Raw genomic sequence first — 13,829 nt, 5'->3', positions numbered from 1 at the left:
GACATTTCCTCATTTGCTGCATATTAGAAACTTTCCGTTGCTACTGCCGTGAGTGCGAACTTCTGAAGAGCAGAGCCTGTGTCTACTAGCTCTCCTCAACTCCAGGGCCAGTTTGCCTTGCCTCCTCCTCACCTTCACCAGTAACAACAGAATTCACCAAAGCATGTACAGAAAAGGGAAGTGTTAGAGAAGGAGTCTGCCAAAGCAATGTTTTCATGTTATTCTTAGGCATTTAAAGTAAACCTCCCGCACACATACCCTGAAGACCTAAATCAAACAGCTCCAGCATTTACTACCCATGTGACCTGGGATAAATTACTCGACACCCAAGTCTCCTCAAGTCTAAACTGGAAAGAATAAAGTTCCTGATAGGATTGTAAAGAGGAAAGAACATAATAGTGTATGTAAAGAAAATGGACAGATGCCTGGAACGCTACACGCAGGTAATCACCCAGAGACGTTAACTATCATTGTGATTAGCAAGTCACCTAAGGGATTTGAGCAGCCCAGAAATCGGAAGGACTTGCCATCTACCCTACTTAAAAGTTCAATCCAAACAGTCTTGTTTACATCAAAGGCATCCTTTCCAACCTTGGCGGGGCTCCCTTCCTACCTCGGGCCCTCTAACAGACTCACCTGCACCAGCTGGTCTTCAGCCAAGACAGTCCCTCGCTCCTTATACTTGGCCTGTCAGACAAAGAGACCAGCGTGAGTTGAGAGTGGGCGCTGCCTCATACTTCATGACTCAGCTGAAGTATGAAAAGAGGAGGGTCGTTCTTAAACAGCTTCTTAGGGAGAGGGAGGAGGAAGTTGAAGAGACTCATCTGTAGTCAAATTTGGGGGGAGGGGGAGGGGGTTGGCTGGTGGATCTGGGGGTGCTGACATTCCAAGCCACCGGAAGCAGGAGAAACTCAGTTTCCCAGGAAGGTGAAGGCTGTCAGATTCTGACGGCAGGCGAGCTGAGGATACAGAGCTCTGCTCCGCGGCTTCAGTCCCTCGCGGGTCAGGGGTGGCTGTGGATGGGCCTTCTCCCCTCACCTCAGCAAGCTTCTTCTTGGCGATGGCGCCAGCTCCCACCCCGCGGCGGTGCATCCCGCCCTGGGCCCGCGGGCCGCCCCGCAGCCGGGACCCCGGGTCTCCCCGGGTCTCCGCTTCCCGGGATCCGCCGGCAGCTCCCCAACGCGGAAGCGCGAGGCGCGCGTCAACTCCGCGCGCCGGAAGCCCGTCGCCTGCTTCCTGCCGCGGGCGGAGAGCTCCTGCGGCCCGGGGCCCAGCCGCCCCGCCTTTTGCTGGTCGCGGGGCACGACGAAACCCGATGGTCGAGAAGACGCGGATACGGGCCCCCAGCCAGCTTCGCGCTGCCCCCGGCTCACTTTCCACGCGGGCGCCTTGACCTGATCTTCCCACGACCCCCCCTCCACTCCCACCCCGGCCTCCAGCAGGTCATCCAGTGCTCTGGCCACCGAATGCGTGCAGAGTTGGACGCCGAGGGTTCCATTGTGAGCATAAAGGAGAATCCAGGCCGCTCTCATGAATTTACCTGTTGAAATCACGCAGAGATTCACACCTAGGAAGGCCTTGCGGTTAAAAACTAGAACTCGAGTTAGATGACCAAGCTCCATAGCTCAGCTCTGTAACTTCAGACAAATTCTTTGATCTTTTGTGAGAGAATAATAGCAACTCATGAGGTTATTGGGAGGATTAAGTGAGCAAATATACAACAAAGCATTTAGTGCGTGCCTGGCACATAACTACCAGTCAGTTATGACTGTTACTCATCAGATCCGCGGTGAAAAATAGTCTTCTGTATGATTGGAAAGCTCCATAGGTCATCTCGATGGCATTACCTAGTTTAACAAGGAGCTAATGGGGGATTCTTTTTTTTTTTTTAAGATTTATTTTTATTTATATGTGCAAGAACTAGTGTACAGGCCAGAAGTGCAGGAGGGACGGTGAAAGGATTTACCAGAGACAGAGTGGGGAGCATAACAGGCAGATCCACTGAAATACACTGCTGAGGGGGGAGACAAGAGAGGTCTGTTGTGCCATATGTAGGTCAGCTCCCTGGCTGGGATCGAACTCATGCTGCAGTGGCTGGCAATAGCTTGACAGCGCTGAGATTTTAACCCCTCACCACCAAGGAGACCCTAATTGGGGGATTCTTAAATCAGGGTATATTAATATCAAATTTTTGTTTAAAAAAAAACAGCAAATCTGGGCTTAATTACGTCATTTATAACAAACTGAAACAAATGATGAGGGCAGTGAGAATAGGAGAGATTCATGAAATGCTAAGAAGGTAAGATGGTAACACTGATTAAAATGGGGACAGATTGGATGGAAAGTCAGCACAATTGTTAAGTTTTCAGGCTTGATTAAGTTTTCAATTTTCTGGCAGTATTCAGAAATGGGGGACCACAAAATGAAGTTCGGGAAGTAATTAAGAGTGGTTTCGGACATGTTGAAATTGAGGTCTGTGGTACATCACAGGAGACCTAGCCAGCTGTTAATTGAATATGATGGCAAGAAGTTCTATGGTAGAAACTGAGCTAGCCTACATTTCTTCAGCAGGGAGAAAACATGTGTGTGAATAATACCAGAGAGGTTTCAAATAGAAGGAGAAAGAAAAAGGAAGGGAACAGAAATGGGTAGCTGGACATTTAGCTGTCACTTCAGACCTTGAGAGACAATGGATTCCAAGCCCGGTAAACCTGGGTGCCTGAGAATTTTGTGGAGCGCAGCATACCAGTCATGAATTGGCAGCCTGTCTCTAGATGTTTACAATAAAGAAAATAATGTTCAGTTTGTTAAAGCAGTGATTAGTTTGTGTTTTTCTGTTACTTGAAGCAGAATCTAAGGTTAATGGATGCAAGGACCAAAGTTAAGCAATCACTCAGCCTTTCATAGCCATATCTTCAGATTCACTTTCATATGTCCTCAGATATATAGCCCAGACAGCATAAGCCACCTTTGACACAAATTTACATTCTCAGACACAGATTTGTCCCTTCTTTTTTATTTATATATTTTTTAAAGACTTATTTATTGATGCATACAAGAACTGGGGTGTAGGCCAGAGGTGCAGGGGTAAAAGGATTCACCAGTGACAGTGGGGAGCAGAACAGGCAGATGTACTGAAATACACTGCTGAGAGGAGCAGCTGGGGAGACAAGAGAGGTCTGCTGCGCCATGTGTGTGAGTTGCTCCCTGGCTGGCAACAGCTTGAAAACCCTGTCTTTTAACCCCTGTGCCACCAGGGAGGCCCAGAGCACAACTTTTAATTCTCGACCTCCTGGAGGCGCTGTTGTGTGTGGTTGACATCTATTATGGTGTTATCTTAAAGGGTTTTGATGAGGCTTTAAAGATCAACATAATTTTTTCCCCAATGAGGTTGATTAAGTCTGGAGCACAATGCCTAGCCCATAGTGAGAACAGTGTGTGTGTGTGTGTGTATTTATTTATTTGTTTGTTTATTTATTTATTTGTTTATTTATTTATTTTTAAAAAACCTGATTCACTGACACCCTTCCCCCAACCCCACACACTCATATCCAAGATCCCAGAAATATGGATCCAAACTTGCCTACATAAAGAGTTCTATGGAGCATCACTAGAATATACCCTCTGAGCAGAGGTATGCTCTCAGTTGTGTGGTGCACACTGTCAGAACTCCAGCAGTTTAGAGGAGAGGAAATCAAGGAGGTCAGAGGGGAAGGAAGAGATTGCAAACTGGCAGCCCTCAGGCGAATTCAATTCTCAAAAGTTTTGTTTGGTCAGCAGAAGGCTTTAGGGGAGCTTGTCTTTTCCATTTTCACAGTCTGCATCCTCCCCATTGTCCCGCACCCTTCCCACTTTGCTCATTCATGTTATTGGCACAGTCGTCCAGCCTATCCAGTTTGCTACTCCCTGATTTTTAAACTAATACCCTTGTATTTTTAAACTGAGGAAACTGAGGCTTAAGTGTGTGAAGAAGAATGGCAAAAGTTAACTTTCATTGACCACTTACACTGTACCAGGAATTATCTTAATTAATATTTACTTCAATCCTATGAGGAAGATACTTCTTTATCTTTTTTTTTTTTTTTTTCTTCCCAGGCAAGAAACTGAGGCTCAGAGAGAGGAAAACCTGCCTAGTCACAGACCTAGTAAGGGATTTGAATCTAAGTGTGTTTAACTCTGGGCCACTGAATCGTGACTAGATCACATTTGACGTGATCACTTTTTTTTTTTTTTTGACGTGATCACTTTTGATAGAAGAGGTAATATTCAAGGCAAAGGTAGTCCCAGCTAAGGAGGAGAAACAACCTTGCCTTCTGCGAATGCAGGGCGTGGGAGAAGTCAGCAGACTGAGCTCAGGAAGGCTTGGAACACTGGAAGTTAAAGGTATAAGGTTTGGGGGCCTCCCAGCGCCGGTTCGATCCCCGGCCACCAGGTGAGGTCCCACATGGCACGCAGACCTCTCCTGCAGCCTGCTGCTCTCCTCAGCAGTGTACTTTGTCAGTCTGCCTTCTCTGCTCTCCCCTTGGCTCTGGCGAATTCTCTCACCCTCCCACGCTTCTGACTGTAGCCAGTGCTTGTATAAATAAATTTTTTTAAAAATTAAAAAAAAAGGGCCTCCCCGGTGGCGCAGCGGTTGAGCGCTGGGTTGCGAAGCTGCCCGAGGCCTCTGCGGCACCAGTTCGATCCCCAGCTGCTCCCCGGCCACCAGAGAAGGGTCCCACATGGCGCGCAGACCTCTCCTGCCGCCCGCTGCTCCCCTCAGCAGTGTACTTCGGTCCTTCTGCCTGCTCTGCTCTCCGCTCTGGCTCTGGTGAATTCTCTCACCCTCCCGCGCTTCTGACTGTACCCAGTGCATGTATAAACAGAAAGAAAGAAAGGAAGGAAGGAAGGAAGGAAGGAAGGAAGGAAGGAAGGAAGGAAGGAAGGAAGGAAGGAAGGAAGGAAGGAAGGAAGGAAGGAAGGAAGGAAGGAAGGAAGGAAGGAAGGAAGGAAGGAAGGAAGGAAGGAAGGAAGGAAGGAAGGAAGGAAGGAAGGAAGGAAGGAAGGAAGGAAGGGAGAAAACATGCCTCTATATAAAAAAAAAAAATCTTTAAAAAAAAATTAAAATTAAAAAAAAAAAGGTATTAAGTTTGGGACAAGTTTGCCCACTTCCCTTCGCCCTCTCCTCCATCACCCTAGTGTAAGCCTAGAATCCTACAGGAGCAGTCTTCCACTTCCACTTTCATCCCTGTTCATCTCAATATAATCTTCACAATCATCAGAGTGATTGTTTGGAAATGCAAATAGATCTTCTCTGATCTGTTCCTGCTTAATATTCTACCAGGACTCTCCCTTGTACTGAGGAGAAAATCCAAAAGCTCTTAAGTGTTCTGATCAGCCTCTACCTGTGTTCCTCTCCCTATTGTCCACTTTGCTACATAACAATAACATTGGCTAATATTTATTAAGGCTTCACTCGTTCTGTGTGTAGGTGTGTGTTTTAGAATGTCTTACATTTTTAATCCTTTCTTTACAGGCTATTTAGACCACTTTTGATTAAGAAAACTGGAGGAAGTTAGTAACTGCCACATGCAAACACCAGGTGGTGACATGTTTAAGTTTTCGGGAGTCCAGCTTTGCAGGGTGTCTGAATGCACTCTTGGGGGTTATCTCTACTCACTGTGGAAGCAATCATGGGAGATTTTACTCCACGGGTCACTTTTCCCCATATTTATTTGTAAACTCTCCAACATTCTTATGGTCTTCTTTACAGTTCTTAGAGTATTTCGTTAGGTCAGCCTGAAGAGGGTGGTTTGGGTTGGGGGGGTCATTCACCAGTGCTCTAAGGGACTAGATTACTCATCAGTTTTGGTGCTATCTTCCAGTTTTCAGCAGTAGTTATTGGCAAACAGACCTGCCCTTTTTCATCTGTGTTTAGGTAATAGATTTTTCTTCCTTTTTTGTTGTTGTTGTTGTTCCTTTTTTTTTTTTAAAGATTTATTTATTTATGCAAACAAGAGCTGGGGTGCAGGCAAGAGATGTGGGAAGAGAATTCACCAGAGACAGAATGGGGAGCAGAACAGGCAGATGTACTGAAATACACTGCTGAGGGGAGCAGCGGGCGAGGCAGCAGAGGTCAGCTATGACATGTGGGTCAGCTCCCTGGATGGGGATCGAACTTGTGCTGTAGTGGCTGTAGACAGCTTCATAGTGCTGCATCTTAACCCCTTGTGCCAGTAGGGAGGCCCCAGATTTTGGTTTTAAATGTGATTTTCAGTGCTAGAAAGTTGATTTCAACTATGAAGACCACTTATATAGAGGGTTGTCAAAGACGATAAGCCCTCATCAAGTCAATAAATTAGCTTCCTCAGCCTGGATGTTAGGGAAGTTTTTCATTCCACATTTGCAGATTTCTTCAAGCTCCTTTGTCAGACTTCTGCTGGCTGCCATTGTGGACCTGACACTGCTGCTTCCTTAGAATGATCCACAGTCCACCAGTCCTTTGGCCATTTTATCCTTCAAATCTCACTCAGCATAAGAGTCATTTTCTCGGTGAGGCTCTCCTGATGACCCCACTTCTTCTACATAAGGCTTCTTTACCCTCCCTAGTAGCACTCTAGTCTTTTTTTTTTTTTTAAGATTTATTTATTTAGGGCCTCCCCGGTGGCGCAGCGGTTGAGCGCTGGGTTGTGAAGCTGCCCACAGCCTCTGCAGCGCCGGTTCGATCCCCGGCTGCTCCCCGGCCACACGGGAGGAGGGTCCCACATGGCGCGCAGACCTCTCCTGCCGCCCGCTGCTCCCCTCAGCAGTGTACTTCGGTCCTTCTGCCTGTTCTGCTCCCCGCTCTGGCTCTGGTGAATTCTCTCACCCTCCCACGCTTCTGACTGTACCCAGTGCTTGTATGTATGTATGTATGTATGTATAAATAAATAAATAAAAGATTTATTTATTTATGCATACAAGAGCTGGGGTACAGGCCAGAGACCCAGGGGGGTGAGAGGATTCACCAGAGACAGAGTGGGGAACAGAACAGGCAGATTAACCGAGGTACACTGCTGAGAGGAGCAGCGGGCAAGTCAAGAGAAGTCTGCTGCGCCATGTGTGTAACTCCCTGGCCAGCCAGGGATGGAACTCATGCTGCAGAGGCTGTGGTTGCTTCATAGTCTGGTGCTTAACCCCTTGGGCCATCAGGGAGGCCCCCACTCTAGTCTTTTTTCACAAAATTTAGCATACTGGGTGCATGGGTATATTGGGTCAAAGGGGTCAGCTGTATGATGGGAGCAGAACTGGACATTTAGTGGTAAACTTAATGTAGTATAGACACACGTTGATGCACACCTGAAGCAATGTCATATGCAAGGTTAATTCGATAGAAAAATAAAAACTTAGCACACTGTGTGATTCCTAATGTGTTTGTGTGTTTAAAGATTAAAGTCCATCTTTATCACTAGACTGTAAATCCTCCAGGGATAAGGATTGTTTGCTGTGTTGCTGTTGCTGATCTCAAACAAAAAGCAACCAATGAATCAACAAAATGGGTTTATTTGGAAACAATAACAATAAGGAAATTTGGAAAGCACAGTCTCCTGGTGAGGCTGACATGCACTTTCCTAGATCAAAAGCCGGCACCCCCTTAGATAGTCTTTGGAAGGGCTGCTGCCGAGTAAAGAACATTTCTTCCACCGTGGTGGGGAAGCAACATCACTTCTGGTGGAAGGCATGTTGGGTCCTGTAGTTGCTGATTGAATGTACCTAGGAAGGTTCTTCTAGCCTCCTAACCTCATTTAAATAGGGTTTTTGTATGTTGATTTTCAAGGCGTATACCCAGTGGTTGGCACAGTTCCTGCCTATGTGAAGTTTCCAGTAAATGTTCGTAGAATAAGTGGATGAATTAACAGATGCAGGTAAGAGCCATGTCTCATTTTTAATGGGTGGCACACGCACAAACATACACTGCTAATGCTCTAGACATTTGAATAAGTATTTGACAATGGGCACAGAGATTTTATGTCAGCTTAAGCTTTATTGGTTTGGTTTCTCTTGGGTACCCGGGAGTGGGGCTATGGTGGGAGCACAGTATGTGGAGGGCACACACCAATCCTGAGCTGGCTTTGGTAAGAATCACTGAAACCTGGGGAGGGTGGAGAGAGAAGAAGAAGTGGTGGAGCTCATTATCAGCCTAGGGTCAGCAAAACCAACTTATCCCAACATGCAGCCATAGCTCACCTGATCCTATCTCCAAATTACTTTTCAAATCATAACTAATCAAACTAATTCAAGAAAGTGCAGACTGTAAGCTACCCTCCCATGGAGGCTTTCTCATACTTCATTGTTCCGGTCACACTACCTCTCCCTTCTTACCCTCTTACACTAAGCCACCCCAGGTTTGTTCCCTCAATCCTTCCCTGGCTTCCCAGCACCGAAGTCTGAGTGTGTTTTGGTTTCTTTGCCTTTGCCTTGGTATCTGTGTCTCAAGCAAGTGTCGAGTCTCACCCTTTAGGTGAATGGATCTCTCCGTGGTATTTAGCCATCCTCACTTTGGGGGCATGATAGATTGAAACACTTGCTACCTGGTGAGATGGATTCAAGAACAATTAGGACCAGTGGTGGCTACAGAGAGGGCCAACATGCCTCCAGCTATAAAGAGTCTATCACTGGGAAGGTGTCATGGCCCATGGTACCGGGGGAAAGCTGAGAATAGGGTGAATAACACAGCCCAGATGGGGAGGGGTGCTGAGGGTAGCATCTCACCTGGAGGAAACTGAGTAAGAAGTGCAAGTGGTAATTATCACTGTCAACATTGTGGAACTCTTAGTGTTCCTCACCTGTTGCTCCCAGCGCTTTCCATGGAATTATCTTAGTTACCTTCCAAAAACATGTTCAGAAAAGCTAAGTAATTTGCCAGCATGTCTTGGGTGGAGATTTAAATTTGCATCTGACCCCAAAGCTCCAGCTTATAACCACAGTGTAGAACACTTAAAACTACCCAGACCCCCACCTGAGCCTGCAGAGGTTTGCCTGTTCCACCATCCAAGCCAGCAGCTCTTGAAACAGTAAATCCTTTAACAAATCTTCATCACTCAGGTCCTTGTGTGCAGAGCTGCCAAGGAGAAAGAAAGGCCCAGGCAGCCCTTATAGTCTGATCCCTGCCTGAGGGAGTAAATACTAGGACTGGGACTGCAGGGGCAGGTTGGGGCTGAGGAGAGAAGCAACACAACAGCCTGCCTCTCAGTTATCTCAGCTTTCAAAGTTCCACCCAGATCTGGCAGGGGCTGGTGTGTGTGGAGGTGGGGGTGGTTATGGGCAAAGCCAAACAAAATTCTTGTAGGAGCGACAGACCACCACCCACCTTGATGAGACTCCCTGAATGCATTCCAAAAACCCAAAAGATTTACATTGGGAATATTCACTGGTTAGAATGACATGTTCCATAGATTCCTAACTTCCTCAGAGACAGGGTAACTGATTTCGGGGGACTGGCCTTGGGAGAGTCCTCCTGTTCCACAGTATCTTCCTGAAACTTGGCAGAGAGAGGTGGGGAAGCCAGTGCCAGAGGTCTCTTTCTCTACTGCCACTCTCCTTGACTCCGTAACAGCACACTCAGCTCTATCTTAGAAACCCTGGTGCCCAACCCCCTCCAGGACCCCACCCCCATTCCTCCCAGGCTTCTCCCTTAAGGGGCTGACCTCAGGAGGTCAATGAAGACCCCTCTTTGAACTCTGAGTGGAAGAGGATTCTTATCTGGATCCTCAGCTCTGCTTGAGGGAGGAGGGGGTCTGGTGGAGGGAACAATAAGGTGGGGGCGTGTCAGGAGGCCCCACCACTACCCTTTCCCCTGGGGGCTTACTCACCCCTGCTGTTCCCTGGCCTCCTCCTTCCTGTTAGATTGATGGGCCTGCTCCAGAGCAGGGGCCTCCCTCTGGGTGAGGTTGTGTTTCCAGCTGGTAAGATAAAGATTTGGGAGTGGGTGGGACTGGGGGAGACTCCAGATATTCTCCAGTCTAAGAAACTATGGAATCTTTTGGTACCTCAACCAGAGAAGCAGAACGGGTACCCCTTTCTCCACTGAATTTTACCACTCGTTATCCTCAGCAGCCAGTGAAAAGCTCTCCAGAATCAACCATGCTGACTAAAGACGCAGGGCAGGGAAAGAGTCTTGGCAAAGAGAAGGAAGGATGAAACAGTTGATCCTTTTCCAAAGTATAAAGGGACTACCACCAAACAGTCAATGGCAGCGGCTCAGCTCCCCTTACCTTCATCCCCAGCCCCCTGGGATCCTTTGTGAGCCCCACAATTTCCTTGGACCCCTTTCCTTAGGAGGAAAGGATTGGAAAACGGGCCTAGGGTCCTGGCCAGGGCCGCCATGCTGTCATCTAGCACACAGGGGCGTGCCTCCCGTGTGGTATTACCTGACCCACACAGCTATGCACGGCACCTGTCTGAAGACAGGAAGGCAGAGCAAGAGGAACAGGAGTGGACATGCGCAGCGACTCACTTGCTCTTCTTCCCCTTTTGTGCCAGCAGCCAGTTCACAAAGTCTTGTTGGCGGATCTTGTCCATGGCAATGCTGTAGTCACTGATAAAAGTTCCCTCAGCATACCTGGGGCTTCGAGGTTGGGGGCCACTGACCTTAGGATGGAATCTGAGGGACAGGGAGGGAGAGAGAAGACAGGGTACCATAGCAGCTGGAAAGGGGGAGGGGCTGATGAACTGTAGGCCAAGCTTGAGAACAAAGCAACCGTTTCTTGAGTTTTTATGGAGACACCCTCTTATCCTTGCCCCTTGGACTTTATCCTGGCTCGAGGACCCACTCCCTGCATCCTCAGTGTTTGTGGCTCTGACTTCCTAGCAAAAAGGGGTCTGAGAGTCCCTTGTCCCAAAGGACTGGATCACAGCTCCTCCTTTACTCCTCTTGCCCTAGTCATTGCTGATTAAGTCCTCTGGTTCGATACTAAAGATAATAAGCACCCCCATAAAGCTCTTTTTTTTAAGATTTATTTATTTATGCATACAAGAACTGGGGTGCAGGCCAGAGGCACAGGAGTGAGAGGATTCACCAGAGACAGCAGGGAGCAGAACAGGCAGATTGACTGAAATTCACTGCTGAAGGGAGCAGGGGTGAGATAGGAGAGGTCTGTGCGCCATGTGGGTCAGCTCCCTGGCCGGGGATCGAACTCGTGCTGCAGATAGCTTCATGGTGGTGACGCTTACCCTTGAGGCACCAGGGACACACACACTCCCCATCCCCCTCCCCTGCCTAAAGTTCTTGCAGTGATTCAGGTCCCTTAGAAACCCTCTAATACACATCAACTGATTTTATCCTCAGAACACCACTAGGCAGGAAGGACTATTTATAGCCACTCTTTGTGAATGAGGAAGCCAAGGTGTAGAAAGATTACTTCAGCACATAGCACAGGTGACAGATCCAGGGTTTACCCCCAGGCAGACTGGGCCCAGGTCTAGATCTTAACTTCTACATGAGGCTGCCTCTTCTGGTACATGTCTCTGACAACTCTGCCTCAAATTTACATAGCCAAAGTTCCCAGCTCGGCTTATAGCCAAGAAGGCCCCAATCTACTCAGTCAAGCCTCTCCTGTTCCCCGCAAGGCCATCAGAGCCTGTAGCTGTTCTCACTCCTAATGCCCTCTGCTCTCCCTCGTGTACTCAAGACAATTTGCAACAGGCCTAGATGGTTCTTTGTCTGGTTCCTCTTTGGTCCACATGCCCATGAAGGCAGGGTGCCTCTGTGGACCATTCCTCACATATATCCCCGGTGCCTGGCATACAGGAGGCCCTCTATAAAATTTGATGGAATGAGGACCACCCTGGTGGCGCAAGGGGTTAAGATGCAACCTATGAAGCTGTCCGCAGCCGCTGCAGCACAAGTTCGATCCCCAGCCAAGGAGCAACCCACATGGCGCAGAAGACCTCTCCTGCTCTGCCCGCTGCTCCCCTCAGCAGTGTATTTCAGTTGATCTGCCTGTTCTGTTCCCCACTCTGTCTCTGGTGAATCATGTCACCCCCCCACACCTCTGGCCTATACCCCAGTTCTTGTATGCATAAATACATACATACATACACATATACATACATACATACATACATCATTTAAAAAAATTTGATGGAATGCACGCATAGATGAACGGCTAAAGCTTTTCTTAGGAAGAGAGATGCTATCATCGCTGCAGACACTTAACTGCTGAGCGGTTCTTCCAGAGAGCTAACCACAGTGTCTCCTGTTGCAACTGCAGCTCATAACAAATATTCTTTTTCTGGTCTCTCTTTGCACCAGACAGCTGGCAGCCCCACCCCTTCCTAAACCCCCAGTTGCTTTCTTCTTGGCCTGGGGTTCCTCCTTTTCTCACCTCCCCCTTGAATCCAGAAACAACCAAGTCATTCCCCAGCCCTCCCCTCCCCTGCCCCAGTTCCCTCCCTTCCCATCTCTCCTACCTAGAGCTGCTCTCTTCCTTCTCCCCTAGGACCAGGGCCAGGAGCAGGGACGCCAGCAGCAGAGAGAAGATCTTCAGGGCCATCATTTCCAAGGGTGACTTCCTGAGCTGAGAGAGGAGAAGGGCCAGGATGAAAGGTGAGGGGCACTTCTGGGCCCTCGGAGTCATTAAGGGTTCTGAGAGCCGGAGGCACTGAGCCCTGGGAGTTGGGGTTTTCCTAAGAGGCTGGAGCAATGTTTGGAGGAGGGTGGGGGTGCTAGGCATTAGAGTTAGTGACTAGGAGGGAGTGGAGCCTGGCCAAGAGGTGACCCTGCTTTTGTTCTGTTTCATTTCTAAGTGCAGTCGGAGTGGGCCGGGCGGAGGGCAGTGGGGAGAGATCCAGGCAGAAGAACACAGTGGAGACCCGTGTGTGTGACCCCCTTCCTGGCTGCGGTGACTAGACACCACAGGCATGTGGTTGGGCAAGATTCTCGCCTTGGGGTCCTCCAAAGTTCATACCAGCCAGCTTTGCAGCTCTCAAATTGGCTGTCTGTCACCTAAATCACAGCCTCTTGCCTGGGCTGAAAAACACATATAGAACCATCCATGCTTCCCTTCTTGGTTTCACAGTCTTAGCTCAGGGACATTCTCCCTTGAGTCTGCCCCTTGGCTCATGTTACCCAATGTCTCTCCTGTAGAGAGGCAGAGCAATAAGGAACCTCCCCTCCAAGAGCTGCAAACCAAAGTTAGACATGAACCTTCTGCAGAAGTCCTTCTTTCTACCTTTGTCACCTGGGTGTTAAAGGCCCCCATACCTCCACCTTCCTGTTTCTAATAGAGAGGAACAGTGAGCTGTGAGGGTACAGAGCACCTCAGGGGTGCCAAGACCCACCTCCTCTCCAGAAGCATGTCCATCCCCCATCCCAGTTGCCCTCTTACCAGACTTCCTTCCTGGCTCTTCCTGAAGAAGGACAAGACTAGGTCTCCCCCTCCTACCTTCTGGCACTTGGGAGCCTTAAGAAGGTCTCCCCTGTCGCTCCTTTATATATGCAGGCACCAAGAGCCACTGATTAGCCTAAAAGCATCTTATCTCAAGAAATTAAGCCCACACATTACACATAATAAAGTTGCCCTTTCCACTTGAACTGTGCTAATTGGTGATTAACATTTGGGTATCTCCAACTGCAATCCGGGCCTGCCCCTAGGGGACCATAAGTGCCCCATACTTCTCCCTGCTCCTCCCTTCTGGGTGCAGGACCCAGTATTCTATCCCCCACTTCCTTTAGAGGTACCCTCAGAAAGAATGACTTTGGTGAGGGGCAGGCTTGGGACAGGGTGGATGGGGGCACTCCCACTGACAGCAGGTCACTTCTAGGTGGGTGAGTCACTTGAACCCCAGCTCTGGAAATAGTGGCCGGTTTT

General features: G+C 48.6%; 1 protein-coding gene across 1 annotated transcript; it reads right to left on the bottom strand.

Annotated features, from left to right (window-relative positions):
- Positions 1-609: 609 nt before the first annotated feature.
- Positions 610-12,515, bottom strand: GIP (gastric inhibitory polypeptide; the record flags this gene model as incomplete). Its single annotated transcript, XM_084237971.1, has 6 exons — positions 610-687; positions 1,098-1,455; positions 8,978-9,079; positions 9,831-9,920; positions 10,475-10,621; positions 12,430-12,515. The coding sequence occupies 6 exons, from the start codon at positions 12,513-12,515 to the stop codon at positions 610-612; spliced, it is 861 nt and encodes a 286-aa protein (XP_084094097.1).
- Positions 12,516-13,829: the final 1,314 nt, after the last annotated feature.

This window comes from Talpa europaea (genome assembly GCF_964194135.1).
Source record: "Talpa europaea genome assembly, chromosome: 7".
Taxonomy (NCBI): domain Eukaryota; kingdom Metazoa; phylum Chordata; class Mammalia; order Eulipotyphla; family Talpidae; genus Talpa; species Talpa europaea.
The sequence above is the reverse complement of the archived record's forward strand: the minus strand, read 5'-3'. Positions and strand labels throughout refer to the sequence as shown.